At 39.3% G+C, this 19,011-nt stretch overlaps 1 protein-coding gene across 3 annotated transcripts; it reads left to right on the forward strand.

The window, feature by feature from the left end:
• Positions 1-22: 22 nt before the first annotated feature.
• Positions 23-12,958, forward strand: WDR53 (WD repeat domain 53). 3 transcript variants are annotated; one of them, XM_040249878.1, is made up of 5 exons: positions 91-121; positions 955-993; positions 1,851-1,923; positions 8,553-9,048; positions 12,177-12,958. In XM_040249878.1, the coding sequence occupies exons 4-5, from the start codon at positions 8,569-8,571 to the stop codon at positions 12,771-12,773; spliced, it is 1,077 nt and encodes a 358-aa protein (XP_040105812.1). In that variant the 5' UTR covers positions 91-121; positions 955-993; positions 1,851-1,923; positions 8,553-8,568; the 3' UTR covers positions 12,774-12,958. The 3 variants fall into 3 exon arrangements, with proteins under 3 accessions (XP_040105807.1, XP_040105816.1, XP_040105812.1); XM_040249882.1 differs by lacking the exon at positions 1,851-1,923 and having other exon boundaries at positions 85-121; XM_040249873.1 differs by lacking the exons at positions 955-993; positions 1,851-1,923 and having other exon boundaries at positions 23-121.
• Positions 12,959-19,011: the final 6,053 nt, after the last annotated feature.

A 19,011-nucleotide genomic window follows, 5' to 3' on the forward strand; every position in this document is an offset into this window, starting at 1 on the left:
GTTCCTCTCGGCCCCGGATGTGACTATTTGGCTGCGGCGCCTCCCGCCCTACGCTAGATGGGATTGGGCGCCCGTCGGTGAGGTCATCGCCAGGCGCCTTGGTGGGAAGCGGGAAGCGCAGGTATGAGGTTGGCGCGGGTGGGTTTCAGGCTGTCCTCTGTCTTTCCCCCTTTTTGATCTAGTGGCCTCGCGTCGGCTTTTTTGGTCCCCTTTTCCTATAAGGTTTACCTGAGTCATTTGCGTTCCTGCTTGACCATTCCACCCTAACACAGGAAACTTCCCTCTCCTTACTAGCCAGTCCTAGCTCCGCCACCTTGAGTTTGAGTTAGATCTTCCTTTTCCTTCGGCTGCTGAGGTCGTGTTTTCCTGGTCAGGCCCTCTTGTTCTCGCTTAGTACCAGTGCTTACCAGAACGTGTGTGCTAGCCTGTATGTAGTGTGAGAGGTCGCTACATTTGAACACCTCCCGCCCCCCTCCCATGTTTGGGTAACCTTAAAGCGCTCTCTAAGTGCTACATTATTTTGGACAAAATATGGCCTTTCTCAGTCTTTCTTACTAACCCACCGGTTAGTAGGCGAATTGAGGTGTGTTTTTAACTAGTCATTCTAGTAGGGAGAATGACATGGAGGCTATAATTAAGAACACCATTTGGAAGGGAAAGCATTTCAGCATTATTTAGTCATACTACGTTTTCCTAGGTGGCCAGAACGTTTTCCGACAGCCTTTAAAGAATGCTCGGTAAGAGAAAATAATAACCATCATGTCAGACAGGCAATCTACTGGGGCCCTTTACGGGAGAGTTTATATACCTCTCAAAGCAACACTGCGAAGTAATTGTTAAAATAATAGGGTTCACAGATTCCCTTAGTAGTTAATTCCACTGTCTTTTCTTTACGTAGTAAGGAATCTTTTCGAAAGCTCTCCTGCTGTGAATAATCCATTTCTTGTTTTCTAGTGAAAACAAAAGCACAGCACCTACTATCTCTACTCTCTGGTAAGTGGTGTTTGATTACTATTTGCCAGTCCCTTCTTCCTAGCTGTTTTTTCCCCCAAGCTTAGTCACCCAGATTCTTTCCTTTCTTACTAGTGTCGGTGCCACGGCCCTTCAACCACGCACTTTGGAAAACTGAAATGTGTGAAGAAAAGTTGACCAGTATACTTATTACAGTGATAGTGACTATCATATTATTTAAACCTCAGGCTAGGGGAATTTATTGTTCATTTTTCAACTTTCAGCTATCCCAGGAAGGCAGTCCATGTTTTGTCTGGAAAGGCACTGAAGTTTCTTTTACATCTGCAAGGATAGAGTCGGTCCATTCAAGAAGGTGACAAAGAACAGACAAAATGAACAGCTTTAAAGGCACAGTCACTTGAAAAGGACAAATGGATACATGGAGATATGACAGGAGCAAGTATTTTAGAGAGCATTCAGTTATGAAAGACATTGGCCTCTATTCTGTCTGCCCTGGTTAAGTGAGGGAGAGCCTTTGAAGGATCTGATGAAATAAATCTAGTCCAGTCAGTGAGGTGACTTTTTATGGCAAAGTACCCCCAAGTGGCCCAGGTAGGATTTCAAAGTAGGAAAAGCTTTCCTTTATCACTACCTCCTGTTTTCTTTCTTGCCTGCTTGTCACCCTCTGGACCGTGTCCCCTCCCCCCATGTTCAGTACCTTCTTTCTGCCGTTTGGCTGCTTAGAACTTCCATCTTAGCACTCCACCCTTCATAAAAAATGTTTTCAAAGTACCCCACCTTCCTCATCCCCACACTCCATAATCTCATTAGGTGTTGGAAGAAAGGACTCTTACTATCTCACAATAGGAAATGACTAATTACTGTGCTTGACCCTTTAGGCATCTACCTTTGAGAAGAGAAGCTTGTTGACTTGATACCTGAGTGGAGATAGTGGCACTTAGCTACTTCCAGGTAGCTCTCCAGTCCCAGTAAAACAAAAACAAGAAACAGCAGATTGCCAACTCATTTCTAAACGATTGTTTTGATTTAACCCATATGTAGTTAATTTTTCCCACTACCTTCTACCACAGCAGTCTGATTAACACTTTTGATTGAATATTTCAAATAATAACAAATAACTTCAATTTTGTAGATTAAGTAAACAAGTGATTGGGGTCAGGAGGTAGGGGGGTACGCTGGTTGAATCCCTGATCAGTACTCTGGGTGATTAAATGCCTCAGAATGTATGGATTTCTGGGGCTTTCCCAATTCTTTTTTCCTAATATTTCCTGTAATAGGTCTCTATTTTAATTTTTCTGACTAGCTGGGTAATCAGTGAATATTATCCATGTGGTGTAGAGATTGAAAGTGAAAGTGAAGTCTCTCAGTCGTGTCCTCCTCTTTGCGATCCCATGGGCTGCAGTCTACCAGGCTTCTCTGTCCAAGGGATTTTCCAGGCAAGAGTACTGGAGTGGGGTGCCATTGCCTGAAGTTTCATTTGTTCTTTACTCTGGTGGGTAGACATTAAGGTAGAACTGACCTTGGACTTGTTGGGAATAACAGTCCAAGAGATACTACTGCTTCCATTATGAAAAACTACAGGAATTGTATTGTTGTCTATAGTAGTCTCTTGAAGTGCAAAATTCATTTATTGCCTAACTTCTTACACTTTGGGGTGGAGTTTAACCAGATGTATCTTTAAAATTGAATTATCCTTTTCTGGAAAAGAGTTACATTAGGAAGAAGAGTTACATTAGGAAGAAAACCTAAAACTCTTGTCTGCAAGTCAGCCTTACTTAGGTCCTCTGTGGGTAGATCTGTGATGGAGAAATAGAAGTACTAGAAACCCTGCCTTTTCTTAGTGAAAAACCTAATATTCCAACAGAGATCCAAAACCTTTATGGACACAAAATCCTAAAACTGTAGAGGGAAGACTTCTCAACTTTAAAGTTAATTCATTGTAGAAAAATTAAAACTCTGACTTAGGAATTAATGATCAATACTTTAAAGATTCATGACATAGTTAAACTGTTTGTGACTTAAATAGCCTTTTCAACGATTAATTAAAAATTCATATTTTTAGTTAGGATATTGTCTCTATCATGTGAGTCAACAGTCATCACAAATGACAGTTCCTAAGCCTAAATATTAATACCTTTCATTTTAAATTGTGTTGAGTGTCCTTTTTCCTTGGTTTATCTGGAACATTTGGCAAAAGTCCTTGTTATGGTTTGTTGTTGTTCATTCGCTCAGTTGTGTCCGACTCTTTGTGACCCCATGGACTGCAGCATGCCAGGCTTCCCTGTTCTACGCTATCTCCCGGAGTCTGCTCAAACTCATGTCCTTTGAGTGGATGATGCCATCCAGCCATCTCATCCTTTGTTGCTCTCTTCTCCTCCTGCCCTCAATCTTTCCCAGCATTACAGTCTTTTCCTATGGGTCAGCTCTTTGCATCAGGTGGCCAAAGTATTGGAGCTTCACCTTCAGCATCAGTCCTTCCAATGTATATTCAGGGTTGCTTTCCTTTAGGATTGACTGGTTTGATTATGGTAGAAAATTATTTAACTACTATTTCAGTACTTGTCAGCAAAAATCAAATCACCAGAGTTCCCTGTCTTTATCTGCCTGAGTCATTTCCTATCCAAACCTCTCCTTTAAAACGTATTTGCTTCAGTCTCTATTTAATTAGTTTTTTCTGTTTACTAATTGAGTGCTTCTGCTAAAATTTTTTAAATGTATTTTTATCTTTTTTATACTTTGTTTTGTATATGAAAATTGCTATATCTGATTTTGTGATTGTGTTTCTGTTACTTTGATTATTATTCAGTTCAATTCAGTCACTCAGTCGTGTCTGACTCTTTGCGACCCCATGAATCGCAGCACGCCAGGCCTCCCTGATCATCACCATCTCCCGGAGTTCACTCAGACTCATGTCCATCGAGTCCGTGATGCCATCTAGGCATCTCATCCTCGGTCGTCCCCTCTCCTCCTGCCCTCAGTTCCCCCCAGCATCAGTCTTTTCCAGTGAATCAACTCTTCTCATGAGGTGGCCAAAGTACTGGAGCTTCAGCTTTAGCATCATTCCTTCCAAAGAAATCCTTCAGAATGGACTGGTGGATCTCCTTGCAATCCAAGGGACTCTCAAGAGTCTTCTCCAACACCACAGTTCAAAAGCATCAATTCTTTGGCACTCTGCCTTCTTCACAGTCCAACTCTCACATCCATACATGACCACAGGAAAAACCATAGCCTTGACTACACGGACCTTACTTGGCAAAGTAATGTCTCTGCTTTTGAATATGCTGTCTAGGTTGGTCATAACTTTTCTTCCAAGGAGTAAGCGTCTTTTAATTTCATGGCTGCAGTCACCATCTGCAGTGATTCTGGAGCCCCCCAAAATAAAATCTGACACTGTTTCCACTGTTTCCCCATCTATTTCCCATGCAGTGATGGGACCAGATGCCATGATTTTCATTTTCTGAATGTTGAGCTTTAGGTCAACTTTTTCACTCTCCTCTTTCACTTTCGTCAAGAGGCTTTTTAGTTCCTCTTCACTTTCTGCCATAAGGGTGGTGTCATCTGCATATCTGAGGTTATTTATATTTCTCCCGGCAATCCTGATTCCAGCTTGTGCTTCCTCCAGCCCAGCGTTTCTCATGATGTACTCTGCATATAAGTTAAATAAGCAGGGTCACAATATACAGCCTTGACATACTCCTTTTCCTATTTGGAACCAGTCTGTTGTTCCATGTCCAGTTCTAACTGTTGCTTCCTGACCTGCATACAGGTTTCTCAAGAGGCAGGTCAGGTAGTCTGGCATGCCCATCTCTTTAAGAATTTTCCACAGTTTATTGTGATCCACACAGTCAAAGGCTTTGGCATAGTCAATAAAGCAGAAATAGATGTTTTTCTGGAACTCTCTTGCTTTTTCCATGATCCATCGGATGTTGACAATTTTGATCTCTGGTTCCTCTGCCTTTTCTAAAACCAGCTTGAACATCTGGAAGTTCACGGTTCGCATATTGCTGAAGCCTGGCTTGGAGAATTTTAAGCATCACTTTACTAGCGTGTTGAGATGAGTGCAATTGTGCGGTAGTTTGAGCATTCTTTGGCATTGCCTTTCTTTGGAATTGGAATGAAAACTGACCTTTGCCAGTCCTGTGGCCACTGCTGAGTTTTCCAAATTTGCTGGCATACTGAGTGCAGCACTTCCACAGCATCATCTTTCAGGATTTGAAACAGCTCAACTGGAATTCCATGACCTCCACTAGCTTTGTTCGTAGTGTTGCTTTCTAAGGCTCACTTGACTTCACATTCCAAAATGTCTGGTTCTAGATTAGTGATCACATCATCATGACTATCTGGGTCGTGAAGATCTTTTTTGTACAGTTCTTCAGTGTATTCTTGCCACCTCTTCTTAATATCTTTTGCTTCTGTTAGGTCCATACCATTTCTGTCCTTTATCGAGCCCATCTTTGCATGAAATGTTCCCTTGGTATCTCTAATTTTCTTGAAGAGATCTCTAGTCTTTCCCAGTCTGTTGTTTTCCTCTATTTCTTTGCATTGATCGCTGAAGAAGGCTTTCTTATCTCTTCTTGCTATTCTTTGGAACTCTGCATTTAGATGCCTATATCTTTTCTTTTCTCCTTTGCTTTTCGCCTCTCTTCTCTTCAAGCTATTTGTAAGGCCTCCCCAGACAGCCATTTTGCTTTTTTGCATTTCTTTTCCATGGGGATGGTCTTGATCCCTGTCTCCTGTACAGTGTCACGAACCTCATTCCATAGTTCATCAGGCACTCTATCTATCAGATCTAGGCCCTTAAATCTGTTTCTCACTTCCACTGTATAATCATAAGGGATTTGATTTAGGTCATACCTGAATGGTCTAGTGGTTTTCTCCACTTTCTTCAAGTTCAGTCTGAATTTGGCAATAAGGAGTTCATGATCTGAGCCACAGTCAGCTCCTGGTCTTGTTTTTGCTGACTGTATAGAGCTTCTCCATCTTTGGCTGCAAAGAATATAATCAATCTGATTTCAGTGTTGACCATCTGGTGATGTCCATGTGTAGAGTCTTCTCTTGTGTTGTTGGAAGAGGGTGTTTGCTATGACCAGTGCATTTTCTTGGCAAAACTCTATTAGTCTTTGCCCTGCTTCATTCCGCATTCCAAGGCCAAATTTGCCTGTTAGGCCAAGTGTTTCTTGACTTCCTGCTTTTGCATTCCAGTCCCCTATAATGAAAAGGACATCTTTTTTGGGTGTTAGTTCTAAAAAGGTCTTGTAGGTCTTCATAAAACCATTTAACTTCAGCTTCTTCAGCATTACTGGTTGGGGCATAGACTTGGATAACTATGATATTGAATGGTTTGCCTTGGAGATGAACAGAGATTATTCTGTCATTTTTGAGATTGCATCCAAGTACTGCATTTCGGACTCTTGTTGACCATGATGGCTACTCCATTTCTTCTGAGGGATTCCTGCCTGCAGTAGTAGATATAGTGGTCATCTGAGTTAAATTCACCCATTCCAGTCCTATTACTGATTACTATTAGATCAGTGGTTTTTTTTTGGCAGTCTGTGATTTTGTATGTGTGTGTGGCTAAAAGTGGGAGGAAACAAACTCGTGTTGGGAATAGAAACTTTAAGCAGATTAAATTATTCTTCAAAACAGTATTTGGAAATTTATCTCTGTACAATTGAACTAAATTCAGGTATTATATCTGAAAATACTAAAGCAACTATTGCAGTTTCTTAGTAGATAAACTCTCTTTTGTCTTGTGGAATGAAAAATTGGTCCAGATAGATTTGTTTGCTTCCTTTTGTCTGATCACTTAATTGTATAAATTGCCCCAGTTTCCTTTTTTGCTTTACCCAGGAGGTAATTAGGCTTCCAGGTGGCAGTAGTGGTAAAGAACCCGCCTGCCAGTGCAGGAGACATAAGAGACGTGGGTTCTATCCCTGGGTCGCGAAGATCTGCTGGAGGAGGGCATGACAGCCCACTCCATTATTCTTGCCTGGAGAATCCTATCCACAGAGGAGCCTAGTAGGCTACTGCCTAGTTGTGGGAAGGGTCGCAAAAGACGCACATCTGAAGCGACTTAGCAGCAGCAGCAGCAGCAGCAGCAGCAGGAGATAGTATTATGTGGCAATTCCAGTTTAAAGAAGCAGGCTGCCTAGCATATCAGGAATCTAAATAATGCACATGAACGCTACTGTTATATAAGTGCAAGTAGGTGATAATGTGATTTTTTTTTAAATGTGAGTATATTTAGAAGCAGTAATGAATTATTAGTAGCTTTTGGTCATGTTCTGTACTTTCAAACACTAACAGATTAAACCTGTTATCAAGTAGAATTGTTATAAAAAGGTCTTCATTATTTAGAAGTTTAGGATTGTTTTATTTTAGATCCTAAGTACAAACCCTGAACGGGTGACTTTGGGGAAATTATTTTAAATTTCTGAGACTCAATTATCTGTAAAATGGAATGATACCAATCAGAAGTGTTTTGAGAATAAAATTAAATAATGTACTGAATTAGTCTCCAATGAGAGGACCCAAGGGTTTGCCTTTTTACCAGTTCCTCTGAGGATAGTGGTGTAGTACCAGTTCTCAGTGGCTTCCATGGTGGCTCAGTGGTCAAGAACTCATGTGCCATGCAGGAGCCATGGGGTTGATCCCTGGGTGAGAAAGATCCCCTAGACAAGGAAACTACTCCAGTACTCTTGCCTGGGAAATCCCATGGACAGAGGAACCTGACGGGCTACAGTCCATGGGGACAAAAAGAGCTGGACTTAGCGACTAAAACAACAAGTTCTCAAATTCTAGCATACATCAGAATCACCTGGAGGGCTTGTTAAACCACATTGTTGGTGCTGATGTCAGAGTTTCTGATTCAGTGGGCCTAGAGTGGGGTCCAACAGTTTATATTTCTATAAGTTCCTAGGTGTTGCTAGTGCTGCTGGCGACCATACTTTGAGGACCATTGGTGTAATATATATGATGCCACTTTGACTAGCCTGATAAAAGTAACCAAAGTGACAATGATAATACTTTTGTTGAGTTTTCATTACATACCAGGCATTGTTACATGCACTTGACATTTATTATGTCATTTAATCTTCTCTTCTCTTATGAAATGGATGTTATTATTACCTCCATTTTATCAAGAAGGAAAGTGGATCATAGATTCAGTAACTTGCCCAGCTGATAGGTAATAGAGCTATTCAAACCCAAAGAGTCTAATTCCAGAACTCATTTTTCATAAACATTATTCAGATAAAGGATATAACCTGATGATTGTGTGGCCCTTTCTTAAAAAGGACTTTTCTTAATTTAAAATAAGTGTATTTATTGTTTATTCCTATGTGAGCCTCACATCAAAGGCTGGAGGACCAGGCTTACCTGGGTACCTGATTGCAAGGAAAACATGTAGGCATGTGCCACAGTTTTGTGTTAAGCAGGCTTTGTAGGCTTGATCTTCAAATGTCTTTTTTTATTGATTGAGTTTTTTAGATGTCTTTTATTTTATAAATGAAATATTAAGTTAGTGTCTTACGAAGTTCTTATATAAAACGTGAGATTATAGTTTTCCCCCCTCTTCACAGAGTTACCTGGGTCATCATGGCAGTCAAGTGGACTGGTGGACATTCTTCTCCTATTCTCTGCCTCAATGCAAGTCAAGAAGGGCTAGTGGCTTCTGGAGCAGAAGGTGGAGATCTCATGGTTTGGGGGGAAGATGGGACTCTTTTAGGACACACGTGCTTCCAAGGGGCAGAGGATGTTACCAACGTCTTATTTTCTCCATCCTGCCCCACCAAACTCTATGCCTCACATGGAGAAACCATTAGCATACTGGATGTCAGGTCTCTTAAAGAACGCTTGGATGATTTTCATGTGAATGAAGAAGAAATCAACTGTCTTTCATTGAATGAAACTGAAAACCTGCTGGCTTCTGCTGATGACTCTGGAACAATCAAAATCCTAGACCTGGAAAATAAGAAAATTAGCAGATCACTGAAGAGACATTCCAATATCTGTTCCTCTGTAGCTTTTCGACCTCAAAGGCCTCAGAGCCTGGTGTCATGTGGACTGGATATGCAGGTGATGTCTTGCAGAGAGTACATGGGTAATTTCTAAATGGGACTTGCTAATAGAATCAAATTATTGATCGGGCTAAATATGTCTTGGCATTTTCTACTGACATACCTTATGTATTTAAGAACCGTAAACTTTATGTCTACTTAATGTTAAATGCTAACTTGACAAAGTCTAGTAGATTAACAAAGTGATTATTAATCTTTTTCTCTATGCTTTTTCTAAAACATGAGAATTCAAATATTTGATTCTAAATCTGTTTAAACAAAGGACCATGCTAAATACAGAGTTTATCACCCGCTCACTCTCCATAAAGTTTGTAGTTTTAAAAAAGAAGTTAGAGGGCCTGAATCTATTATTGTTTTTACTCTAAATCACTAGAGTGAGAATAGGCATGGCTTCCCTTTGGTGATCACTTACCACTTTACACTGCTTTACATATATTAGCTTTCTTTCTAATCACACACTGATCATACTATTTCTTTTTCAGAAATGAGGAAACTGAGATTCAAATTGAGTTTTCCCACAGCTACCTGATTTGGAATTCAAACCTCAATCTCTCTGACTTCAAAGCCTATATTTTTTCTCTGTGACACCAAAGATAGTTATTTAAATAGATGATATGTGTGCCCAACACTGCTCTAGGCATTTAATCTACTTTCTCAACTGCTTATAGTATCTTACAAGACTCCTCGTCACTTCCAGGCCAGTGATCTTTACCACTCCTCTATCCTCCACACCTCCTTATAATTTAGGAATAAATGAGACTAATTTTAGTTGTTGTCACTCTGACTGCTACTGGTCTTTTTACTAGGAAGAATCAGTGGATGTCCTGCTGCACTGGGGCAGCCCCCAAACAATTAAAAATTGTCCTACAAAAATTTGTAGTGCCTCTGTTGAGAATCATTTTACACCTACAGAGCACAGTGATCCCATGACATCAAAATTCCTTTTCTACTCCTAGGTCTTGCCCAAAACTTTAATAAATTTATATTTTGCTACACTAATGGAGATAATCTGCTTACTTTGTTGGGCAGAAAGACCTATACAACCAGTCAGATATCTGTTTTAAGTAGGCGGATTGTACAGTGTCTCTTTGACTACTCATTCATTCATCCTTAAGCTATACCAGTTTTCAATCACTGGTTCATTAACTGTGTTAGACATGGCAGTCAACCAGTTAGATGTATAGCAGTCACAGATTAGACAAGAAGCAGGCATCCAGCATTTACCATTTTACCTCCAGTTCCAGATGAGAAAGTTTAGTGCCAGGCAGGTGTTAGAGAATACTCTAGGAAATAAATATATTGTGAGAAGAAGTCTTTTGGTTTTTGATTTGTCAAGAATTGCTAAAAATTCACTATAGATTAACTGCTGTATTGGGTTGTGATATATAATAAGAGTGACTAAGATAGTACAGCCATTACTTCTGACTGAAATTACTTCTTTAACTGGAGTTGAAAGTATAATTTCTTCCAGTTTACTTCTTAAAATCTGGTTATCTGGTATTTTTCTGAACTTTAAGAATAGCCAGCCTATGGAGGGGTCCAAGAATGTAGGTTTAATAGTGGAAGGGAGTTTTTATCAGAGTAATGAGAGTTATTTATCTCTGAACAAGGTGTTTTATCTCAAGGTGGGAACTAAATTATTGCCACACATAATAGATAAGTTCAACATACCTATCTTTGTTATTAGAGAAATTATAAAAATTAGATCCTTTGATTTAGATAGGTTTAAGTAGAAAAAGCTTACTCAAAGAAGCAGGGACCTTAAGAATGAAGTGTGATTTATTAAGACACTTGAGACTACTTAATCTTTTATTAAATAGACACAATATTCATAATGTATTTTTAAGGTATAAATAATAACACTAAATAAATACATGTGAACCCACCACTCCAATACAGTTTTTTCTTGTAAGGACATTTGGGAATTTGAAGCCGTCATGAATTTCTGTAGCATACACACTGGTTTTCTTTATCCCTCATTTCCACATTTGAAAGTAAATGGTTTCAAGTTTGTTTTCTTCTTTCTGGAGTTTGAACAGTCTCTAGGACCAAAACCTAAGTATCCAGATAGTGGAGGAGCCTTTTTTCCCCCTTGAAAATGAATCTTTTATGTGGAAAGAAATGTTTTTGTACAAGAAATTTTTGAGCAGGGTCACTTTGATATGCTTGCATTCACATCTGACTGTCACTTCTTTTGAAAGTAGGCTGACTTGCAGGAAGTTACTTTGAATAGCAAACCAAACCTTGGTATAATCAGCAGTGGTAATATTTTCAGTTCAGATCTGTGCTTTTGACTAAACAAGGCCATGCTTATCCTAGTGTCCCTTTTAAATCATGAGCCATAATTCAGGGACAGTACTAGCTGGTGAAATAAAGCTGTCTGTTCGCTCTGAAAGTATGAAAAATATTTGCTTTTTCAAGCTGGTTGCTCCAGGAAGACAATTGCTGAAGTTTGGAGAAAAATCAATCCACAGAACTTATTGTTTTGTTTTAAATATTTTTAAAATCACGTTTTATCTAAATCCACTTAGTAGGTCCAAGATCATGGTAGAGAACAACAGTAAAAAGCCAAGTACACCAAGATGTCAAATTAACAGACTTGTTTAGAATTTCTGCTCCTTTCTATAGGTACTATGCCAGGCATTGAGCTTCCCTGGTGGTGCAGACAGGAAGGAATCTGCCTCCAATGTGGGAAATCCAGGTGTTATCCTGGGTTTAGTTTATTTAGTTGATAGGTGTTTCTACTTGTAACAAGCATAGGCTAAAATTAATAAATTTCCTCATTTTCAGTTTTACTTGTAGCAGTCAGGGTAGGATGACTTAAAGAAATTGGCATCTTGCTTAAGAGTTTGGATTGCACATTAAAGGGTTTGTTGATCCAGAGTTACTCAGGATCTTGTGTTTAAATTATACCTTCCTTACTGCCCTTGGCATTCTAGTTTTGGCACCAGGGTAGCATCCCACTGGCATGTTGTGGTGCCATCTGAATTTTTTTTTAATATTGCTGAGAATGTATCCTGCTAATCATTCTCAGACTACTTTGGTGATTTTGTTAGAAGCAGAATAAGCATGTTCGTGAAACAAACTATTTAGAACTCTAACTGTGTAACTTCCACTTACTTAAAGGTGATGCTGTGGAACCTTCGGAAAGCCCGGCCACTCTGGATTACAAATTTACAGGAGGATGAAACAGAAGAAATGGAAAGTCCACAATCACCTGGTCAGCTTTTAAACCCTGCCTTAGCCCACTCTGTGTCTGTGGCATCGTGTGGCAATGTTTTTAGTTGTGGTGCAGAAGATGGTAAGGTTCGAATCTTTAGGGTGATGGGAGTCAAGTGTGAACAGGAACTGGGATTTAAGGGCCATACTTTGGGAGTTTCTCAAGTCTGCTTTCTGCAAGAATCCTATTTGCTACTTACTGGAGGGAATGATGGAAAGATAAAGCTGTGGGATGTAAGCAGTGAAATTGAAAAAAAACAGAAGAGTCCAACCAAACATACTCACAGGAAGAAAACCAAAAGGGCAGCTTACACCAAGCAAGGTGGAAACACTCATGCTTCAGTAACAGGTGAAGATGAACATGGCAAAATTTTACCAAAGTTAAGTATTGAACATGGAGAAAAAGTGAACTGGCTCTTAAGTACAAAAGTAAAGGGGTACCAAAATATATTGGTAGCTGATCAAACTAGTTGTATATCAGTGTATCCCTTAAAAGAATTTTAAATCCAATAAAACATTTGAAAAACTGCAGCAAAACATTTTGTAAGTTAAAAAAAAAATCCTGATTCTTTGTTTAAACTCTTTGTCATATGTGGAATAATAGCATTCCATAATGTGAGCAAAAGGAGATAATTGGGTAACACTTCATATGGTAAATGAAATATTAAAATTTGGTGAAAGAGAACGAATATTCACTGAGTCCTGATTGTGCTCCAGCATTTTACATGTGTTTCATTTCATATTCCAGATCAATGAAGTGGGTGACTTCCTTCATTTTATTACCACAGCAATCAAAACTCAGAGATGTTAAGTAACTTGAGGATCCAAGAAAATCGCAGGCTTGATTACTTAGCTGCAAAGGACCTTCATTGTCTTGTCAAGCTCTTGCCTTAGGAAGGCTCACATCCTGATCCAAACATGGTCACCGCATCAGTTATAACATTAGTAATTCCAGGGTGTCATGAGGATCTTTACCGAGTCGAGAGAAGAAACCTGTTCTTGCTTGTTCTGTGTAAAGCCCAGAATACTGACAATCACTTTTTGCCATTTCTAAGAAAAGTGTTCAAGGGTCAAGTCAGTTTAGGATATTAGGCAGCCATCCAGGCTGTGATGCTGTTGGGACCAAGAATAAGCTGAAGTTATGAATAAGCAGAAACTCTGACTAAGCAGAAGATATGAGGTAGATAGAAAAGGTTGAGAATAGAAGCCAAGACATTGTGTCAAGAGTAAGTTTTCATCATGCCCTGGATTGCTGATTTTTCTGCATGTTCTTTCAACTTCTGCTTTAACTGCCTACTCTTATGTTCAAAGATGTAAAAAGAGAATCTGATTAGTTACCATTAGCTCGATACAGTCACCTCTGATCAGGAGGATGTTGTCATTTAGTATCAGTATTGCCAAAGGAGCCCCCACAGGTAAGGGATCTAGTTCTCAGGGAAGAAGAGTAAGAGTTGTACTTATTGTCCCCAAAGATCTACAACCAACTTGATATTTTGGTAAATTTACAATGTGAAAATTACAACGTGAAATTACAATGAAAAGGTGCAAAGTGAACTCTTAGGTCAGTCATTTTGCTACAGTTTGGCTTACATTCTCAAGCAACACTGTATACCTAGATTAGTTAATGAGAGCTTAAAGAAACACATTGGTAAAGTAAGCAAAAGAAAGTGCCATAGCCTTGGCTTACAGAGAATTGGGATACTTTTTTTTTTTTTTTACACTGTGCAGCATGCAGAATCTTAGTTCTCCAACCACAGATTGAACCTGTGTTGCCTAGAGGAAGCATGGAGTCTTAACCACTGGACTGCCAAGAAAGTCCCAGGATACCATTTTTAAATTTTGCTTACCTGGATTAGCCAACCGGCCCCTCAGAAAGTGAGTAAGAACTTAAGTGGTCTCACCTTCTAAGTGGGCTGCCAAAGTCCCCAATCTATAGAAGGTTGAAAATGTACCCCAAAACACCAGGTTCTAATCCCTGGAACCTGTAAATGTTTCTTTATTTGGCAAAAGGTTATTTGCAGATAAACATTACAACTAGTAAAGGATTATGTTAAAGGAACATAATTAAGATAATTATATACTTACCTTTTTGCTTTATTAGACTGTAAGATGCTTGGGGGCAAGGGTCTGCCTATTGAATTTCAGAACTTGTGGTTTGGCCTGTCCTGGACCCCCCAACTCACAAACAGTAATCATTAAATATTAAATGAAACAAGAGAGATCCAGAAGGTGAAAATGTTAAGAGATGTGGATAGAAAAAAATAAAAGGTCAGCTTGAAGGGAGCTGGCAGCAGGGTTGCCTGGCAACCAAACTGAACCCTTTGCTTATGCTTTAGGTTATTTTTAATACCAGTTATGAGGGCTCTCCCAACCAGTGCTCAGTTTACAGATACCCAGACATGCTCATTTCACATTTGATGTTCTCTCCAAATTACAGTCAGTTTGTACTCTGGGATAGACAGTCCTGAAGCTGATGCAGTGCCACCCAGTTGCTTCTCCCTGCCAAGAGCAGAAATACCTTCAGGATTAATCAATCACCCTCTGGCATAATTATGTATAATTCTGATGCCTTAATCTATGAATAGCTCTTCTATCATCTCAGTTTTCCTGTTTATAAGTGGAGAATTAATGAAAAACAATGATACTGCACATGTGTTCTATGAGTGTATTTGGTTTTCTGAACTATGACACCTGACCTCAAAATGCATCAGCATGCATCTCCTAAAAAGGTCACTTTTCAACATAACCACATTACTGATATTATATCCAAGAAACTTAGCAATAATTCACATTCTTGTTCTTAGCCAGCCAATTGTGACTGATATTCTTAACTAAAGTCTGATGATGAGAGACGGTAGCAACCAGAACTGTAGAATACGGGTCCCTTAGCCTTGAGCAGGTCTCACAGAGATGAGAGATGGAACAGTAAGGATCTTGTGGCTCAGTCTGGGGTCTGAACAGAGGTAGGTCTCCTTCATAGCCAACCCTCTTCCTGTGGCACGTTCCCAGTGGGGAATATTGCCCCTTGCACTGGACTGAGGTTCATTTTAGAGACTAAGTTGTCAGACAAGAGGGAAATTGTGGGAGAGTAAGGACACAAGTGAACTGAAGTGAACAAAATATGCTGTCACCACCACTACCTGGGCCATACTCCAGCCAAAGAAGCAGGATTTAATCCAGCCCAGAAGAGGATGTGAGAGAATTCAGAACTTCTCATATACCTGGAGAGCCCTGCCGTACCCTAGTACTCTTAGTGGAGGAAAGGACTGAGCTGAGGTTTGATAGAGCTCCATCAGGTCTTTTTCTCTAAAGCCATAAAAATGCTTGAGGAGAGTGACCCAAAGTTCACTTGGACATGGTTTCCCTATAATCATTCTAGGCAATGAATGAAGTAGCATCAGTGTGCAGTGATCAAGTAAAAACACTAAATGTCAATACAAGAGGTCACAAATAGTGACGTGAAAGTTGAATGCATTATTTTTGTTATGAACAAGATTGTTAATCATGTTACAAACCAATGTGTGGCTAGATAAATGCAATGTTAATATTTTATTAAAAATCATTAAGATATAAAAGATTCAACTAGGGACTTAGCTGATGGTCCAGTGGTTAAGATGCCATGCTTCCATTGCAAGGGGGTGTGGGTTTGATCCCTGGTCAGGGAACTAAGATGCTGCATGCTGTGGGGTGTGGCCAAAAAAAAAAAGGACTCGACTAAAAAACTTGAACCAGTAAAGTTCAAGGGTTTAAAATTGCTATACCAAAATGAGTTGCTTTTCTATACACCAACAGTAAAACATCTGAAAAAAGAAATGTCTCTTATTCACAATAGGATCAAAGCAATAAAACACATGGGAGCAAGAAAGTGAAAGATCTGTAAAATGAAAACTACAAGACTTTGCTAAAAGAAATCAAAGAAGACACAAACAAGTGGAGGGACATCCTGTGTTCACGGACTGGAAGAGAGTATTATTGTTAAAATGTACATGCTCCACAATGTCATCTATAGATTCAGTGTAAACCCTATCAAAATTCCTACAGCATTTTTCAAATAGAAACAAATCCTAAAAATGCAGGGCACCACAAAAGGCCCCAAATAGCTAAAGCAACCCTGAGAAAGAAAGCCATCACACATCCTGCTTTGGGACTATACAATAAAGCTATAGTAATTAAACCAGTATGGTACTGGCATAAGAATGGACACACAGACCCAAGAAGGAAATAGCCCAGAATTAAACTCCTGCATATATGATCAGCTATTATTTGATAAGTGGGGAAAGGATAGTTTCTTCAGCAAATGGTGTTGGAAAAACTGGATAATCACATGCAGAAAAAATGAAATTGCATCCCTATCTTACACTACTCAAAAAAATTAACTTGAAAGTCTTAACCTGAGACCTGAAACCATATAACTTACCTCAACAGGAGGAAAGAAGCTCCTTGATACAACCCTTCACAATGATTTTTTGGACCAAAAGCACAAACAACAAAAAACAAGTAGAACTCCATCCAATTTAAAAGCTTCCACACAACTAAAGAAACAACGAAATAAAAAGGTAACTATAGAATGAGAGAAATTTTTTTTCTAATCGTGTTGGATACAGGGTTAATATCCAAAATTTATAAAGAACTTGTACAACTCAATAGCAAAAAAAAAAAAAGTGTACAGAGGAATGGAATAGACATTTTTTCCAAAGAAGATATCTAACCAACTAACAGGCACATAAAAACGTGCTCAGCATCACTCCTCAGGAGATACCTTACCTGTAAGAGTGACTACTATCAAGAAGAGAAAACAAGTGTTGATGAGGGTTTGGAAAAAAAAGAGACCCCTTCTGCACTGTTGATGAGATTGTAAGTTAGCATGCAGAGTCCTCAAAAAATTAAAAATGAAACTATCATATAATCCAGTAATCCCACTTCTGGCTATATGTCCAGAGGAATGAAAACTGGTTATTGAAAAGACATGTCTGACTCTGTGCAACCCCAGGGACTATAGCCCACCAGGCTCCTCTGTCCATGGGATTCTCCAGGCAAGAATAGTGAAGTGGGTTGCCATTTCCTTCTCCACGAAGAGACATATAAACTCCACATTTATTGCAGCATTATTCTCAATAACTGAGAGAGAAACAACCTAAGTGTGTATCAAAGGATAAGTTAAGATGTGGTACATATATGCAATGGAATACTATTCATCCTTGAGAAAAAGTTCTGCCTTTTGGAACAATGTGGATGGATCTTGGGAAAAATTTGCTAAGTGAGATATGTCAGAGTAAGACAAATCCTGTATAATATCTGTTATATGTGGAACCAAAAAAACCCAAAAGAATAAGAGAGTGAAGTGGTCATTACCAGAGGCCAAAGGTGGGAGAATGGGAGAGATGTTTAAGGGTACATATTTGCAACTAGTGTATAAATAAGTCCTGGAGATCTAGTGCACAGAACAGTGATTACAGATAACAGGTTGTTAAACATTAAACTTGCAAAGAGACTAGACCTTGGTTGTTCACAGCAGTGAAAGAGTTGATAACTATGATGAAGTTGAAATGTTAGCTATTGCTGCAGTGGCAGTCATATTACAATATAAATATCAAATAAATGTGTTGCACACCTTAAACTTAAACAATGTTGTATGTCAAATATAGCTCAATTTAAAAAAGAAAAAGTTGGGACTTCCCTGGTGGTCCAGTGACTAAGTAACTGCCTTCCAATGCAGGGGGCACAAGTTCCATCCCTGGTGCCAAGGGGCAACTAAACCCATGTGCTGCAACTAGAGAGGCCCACATGCCATGATGAGGAGCCCCCATGCCGAAATGAAGATCCAGCGCAGCCCAAAATGAAGAAAATTTTTTTAATTAAAAGAGAAAAAAAAATTACTGGGACTTCACTGTAAGTCCAGTGGTTAAGACTCCATGCTCCCTATGTAGGGGCATGGACTCCATCCCTGGTCAGGAAAACTGAGATCTTGTTTGTCACATGACACAGCCAAAAGAAAAAAGGAAAAAATTATTAAGATTTAATAGAATGTCATTATGTCAGATACAGGGCTTATATAACCATAGACTGAAGAGGAGAGACTTTTTTCTATAGCTTGTGTGTGTACTCCCGAAAGAATGAAAGTTGAATAAATTGGTATTTGAACTGAACATATTTTTCTGAAGAACTAAAGCAAACATCTGTGACACAGGATCCTTTCTTCATGTTGCCATTTGATGACACTCCTCTGAGATTCTGTCCCTCCCTCTGAAAACAGGAAGTAATAGATGTCACCCATACCTACCCAGGATCATTCTTGTATCTTGTGGTCCTTTCTCAGCCAAGCTCTGAGGTTGGCCGAAGTGTTCACAAGCACCCCAACTATACATCTCAGATTCAGGAGCTAGACAGAGCTGCAAACAGTATAAGCGTATGCAGACATATGCTGACATTATGAATTATACACAGGTGATGGCAATTTCCTCCCTTCTCGATTATTTCTTGATTATTGATACATACACTTGTTTGGAAAGAGGAATTAAAGCTATGAAGAAATTTTGTTTCTAATATGAAAATACAGGATGATATACAAGAATTTGGAAGGTCACAAGGCTGAAGTCCTATAACGTGAAGGGTTTGGGGAAGCAGCAAGCCATGTTCTCACTGGTCAGGTGGTACCCATGTAGCAGGAGGAAAACCAGAGAGCGAAACTGAGGTCTGACTGTATTCCCAGTGATCTGCAATTCTCCAGTATACTTTCTGTTTA

The sequence above is a fragment of the Oryx dammah genome, unplaced genomic scaffold (assembly GCF_014754425.2).
Source record: "Oryx dammah isolate SB20612 unplaced genomic scaffold, SCBI_Odam_1.1 HiC_scaffold_2, whole genome shotgun sequence".
NCBI lineage: Eukaryota > Metazoa > Chordata > Mammalia > Artiodactyla > Bovidae > Oryx > Oryx dammah.

Coding starts and splice junctions, on each gene's coding strand:
- WDR53 (XM_040249873.1), top strand. CDS start 8,569: ATGGCAGTCAAGTGGACTGGTGGACATTCTTCTCCTATTCTCTGCCTC. Junction 9,049..12,176: donor CATGTGGACTGGATATGCAG/GTGATGTCTTGC, acceptor ACTTACTTAAAG/GTGATGCTGTGGAACCTTCG.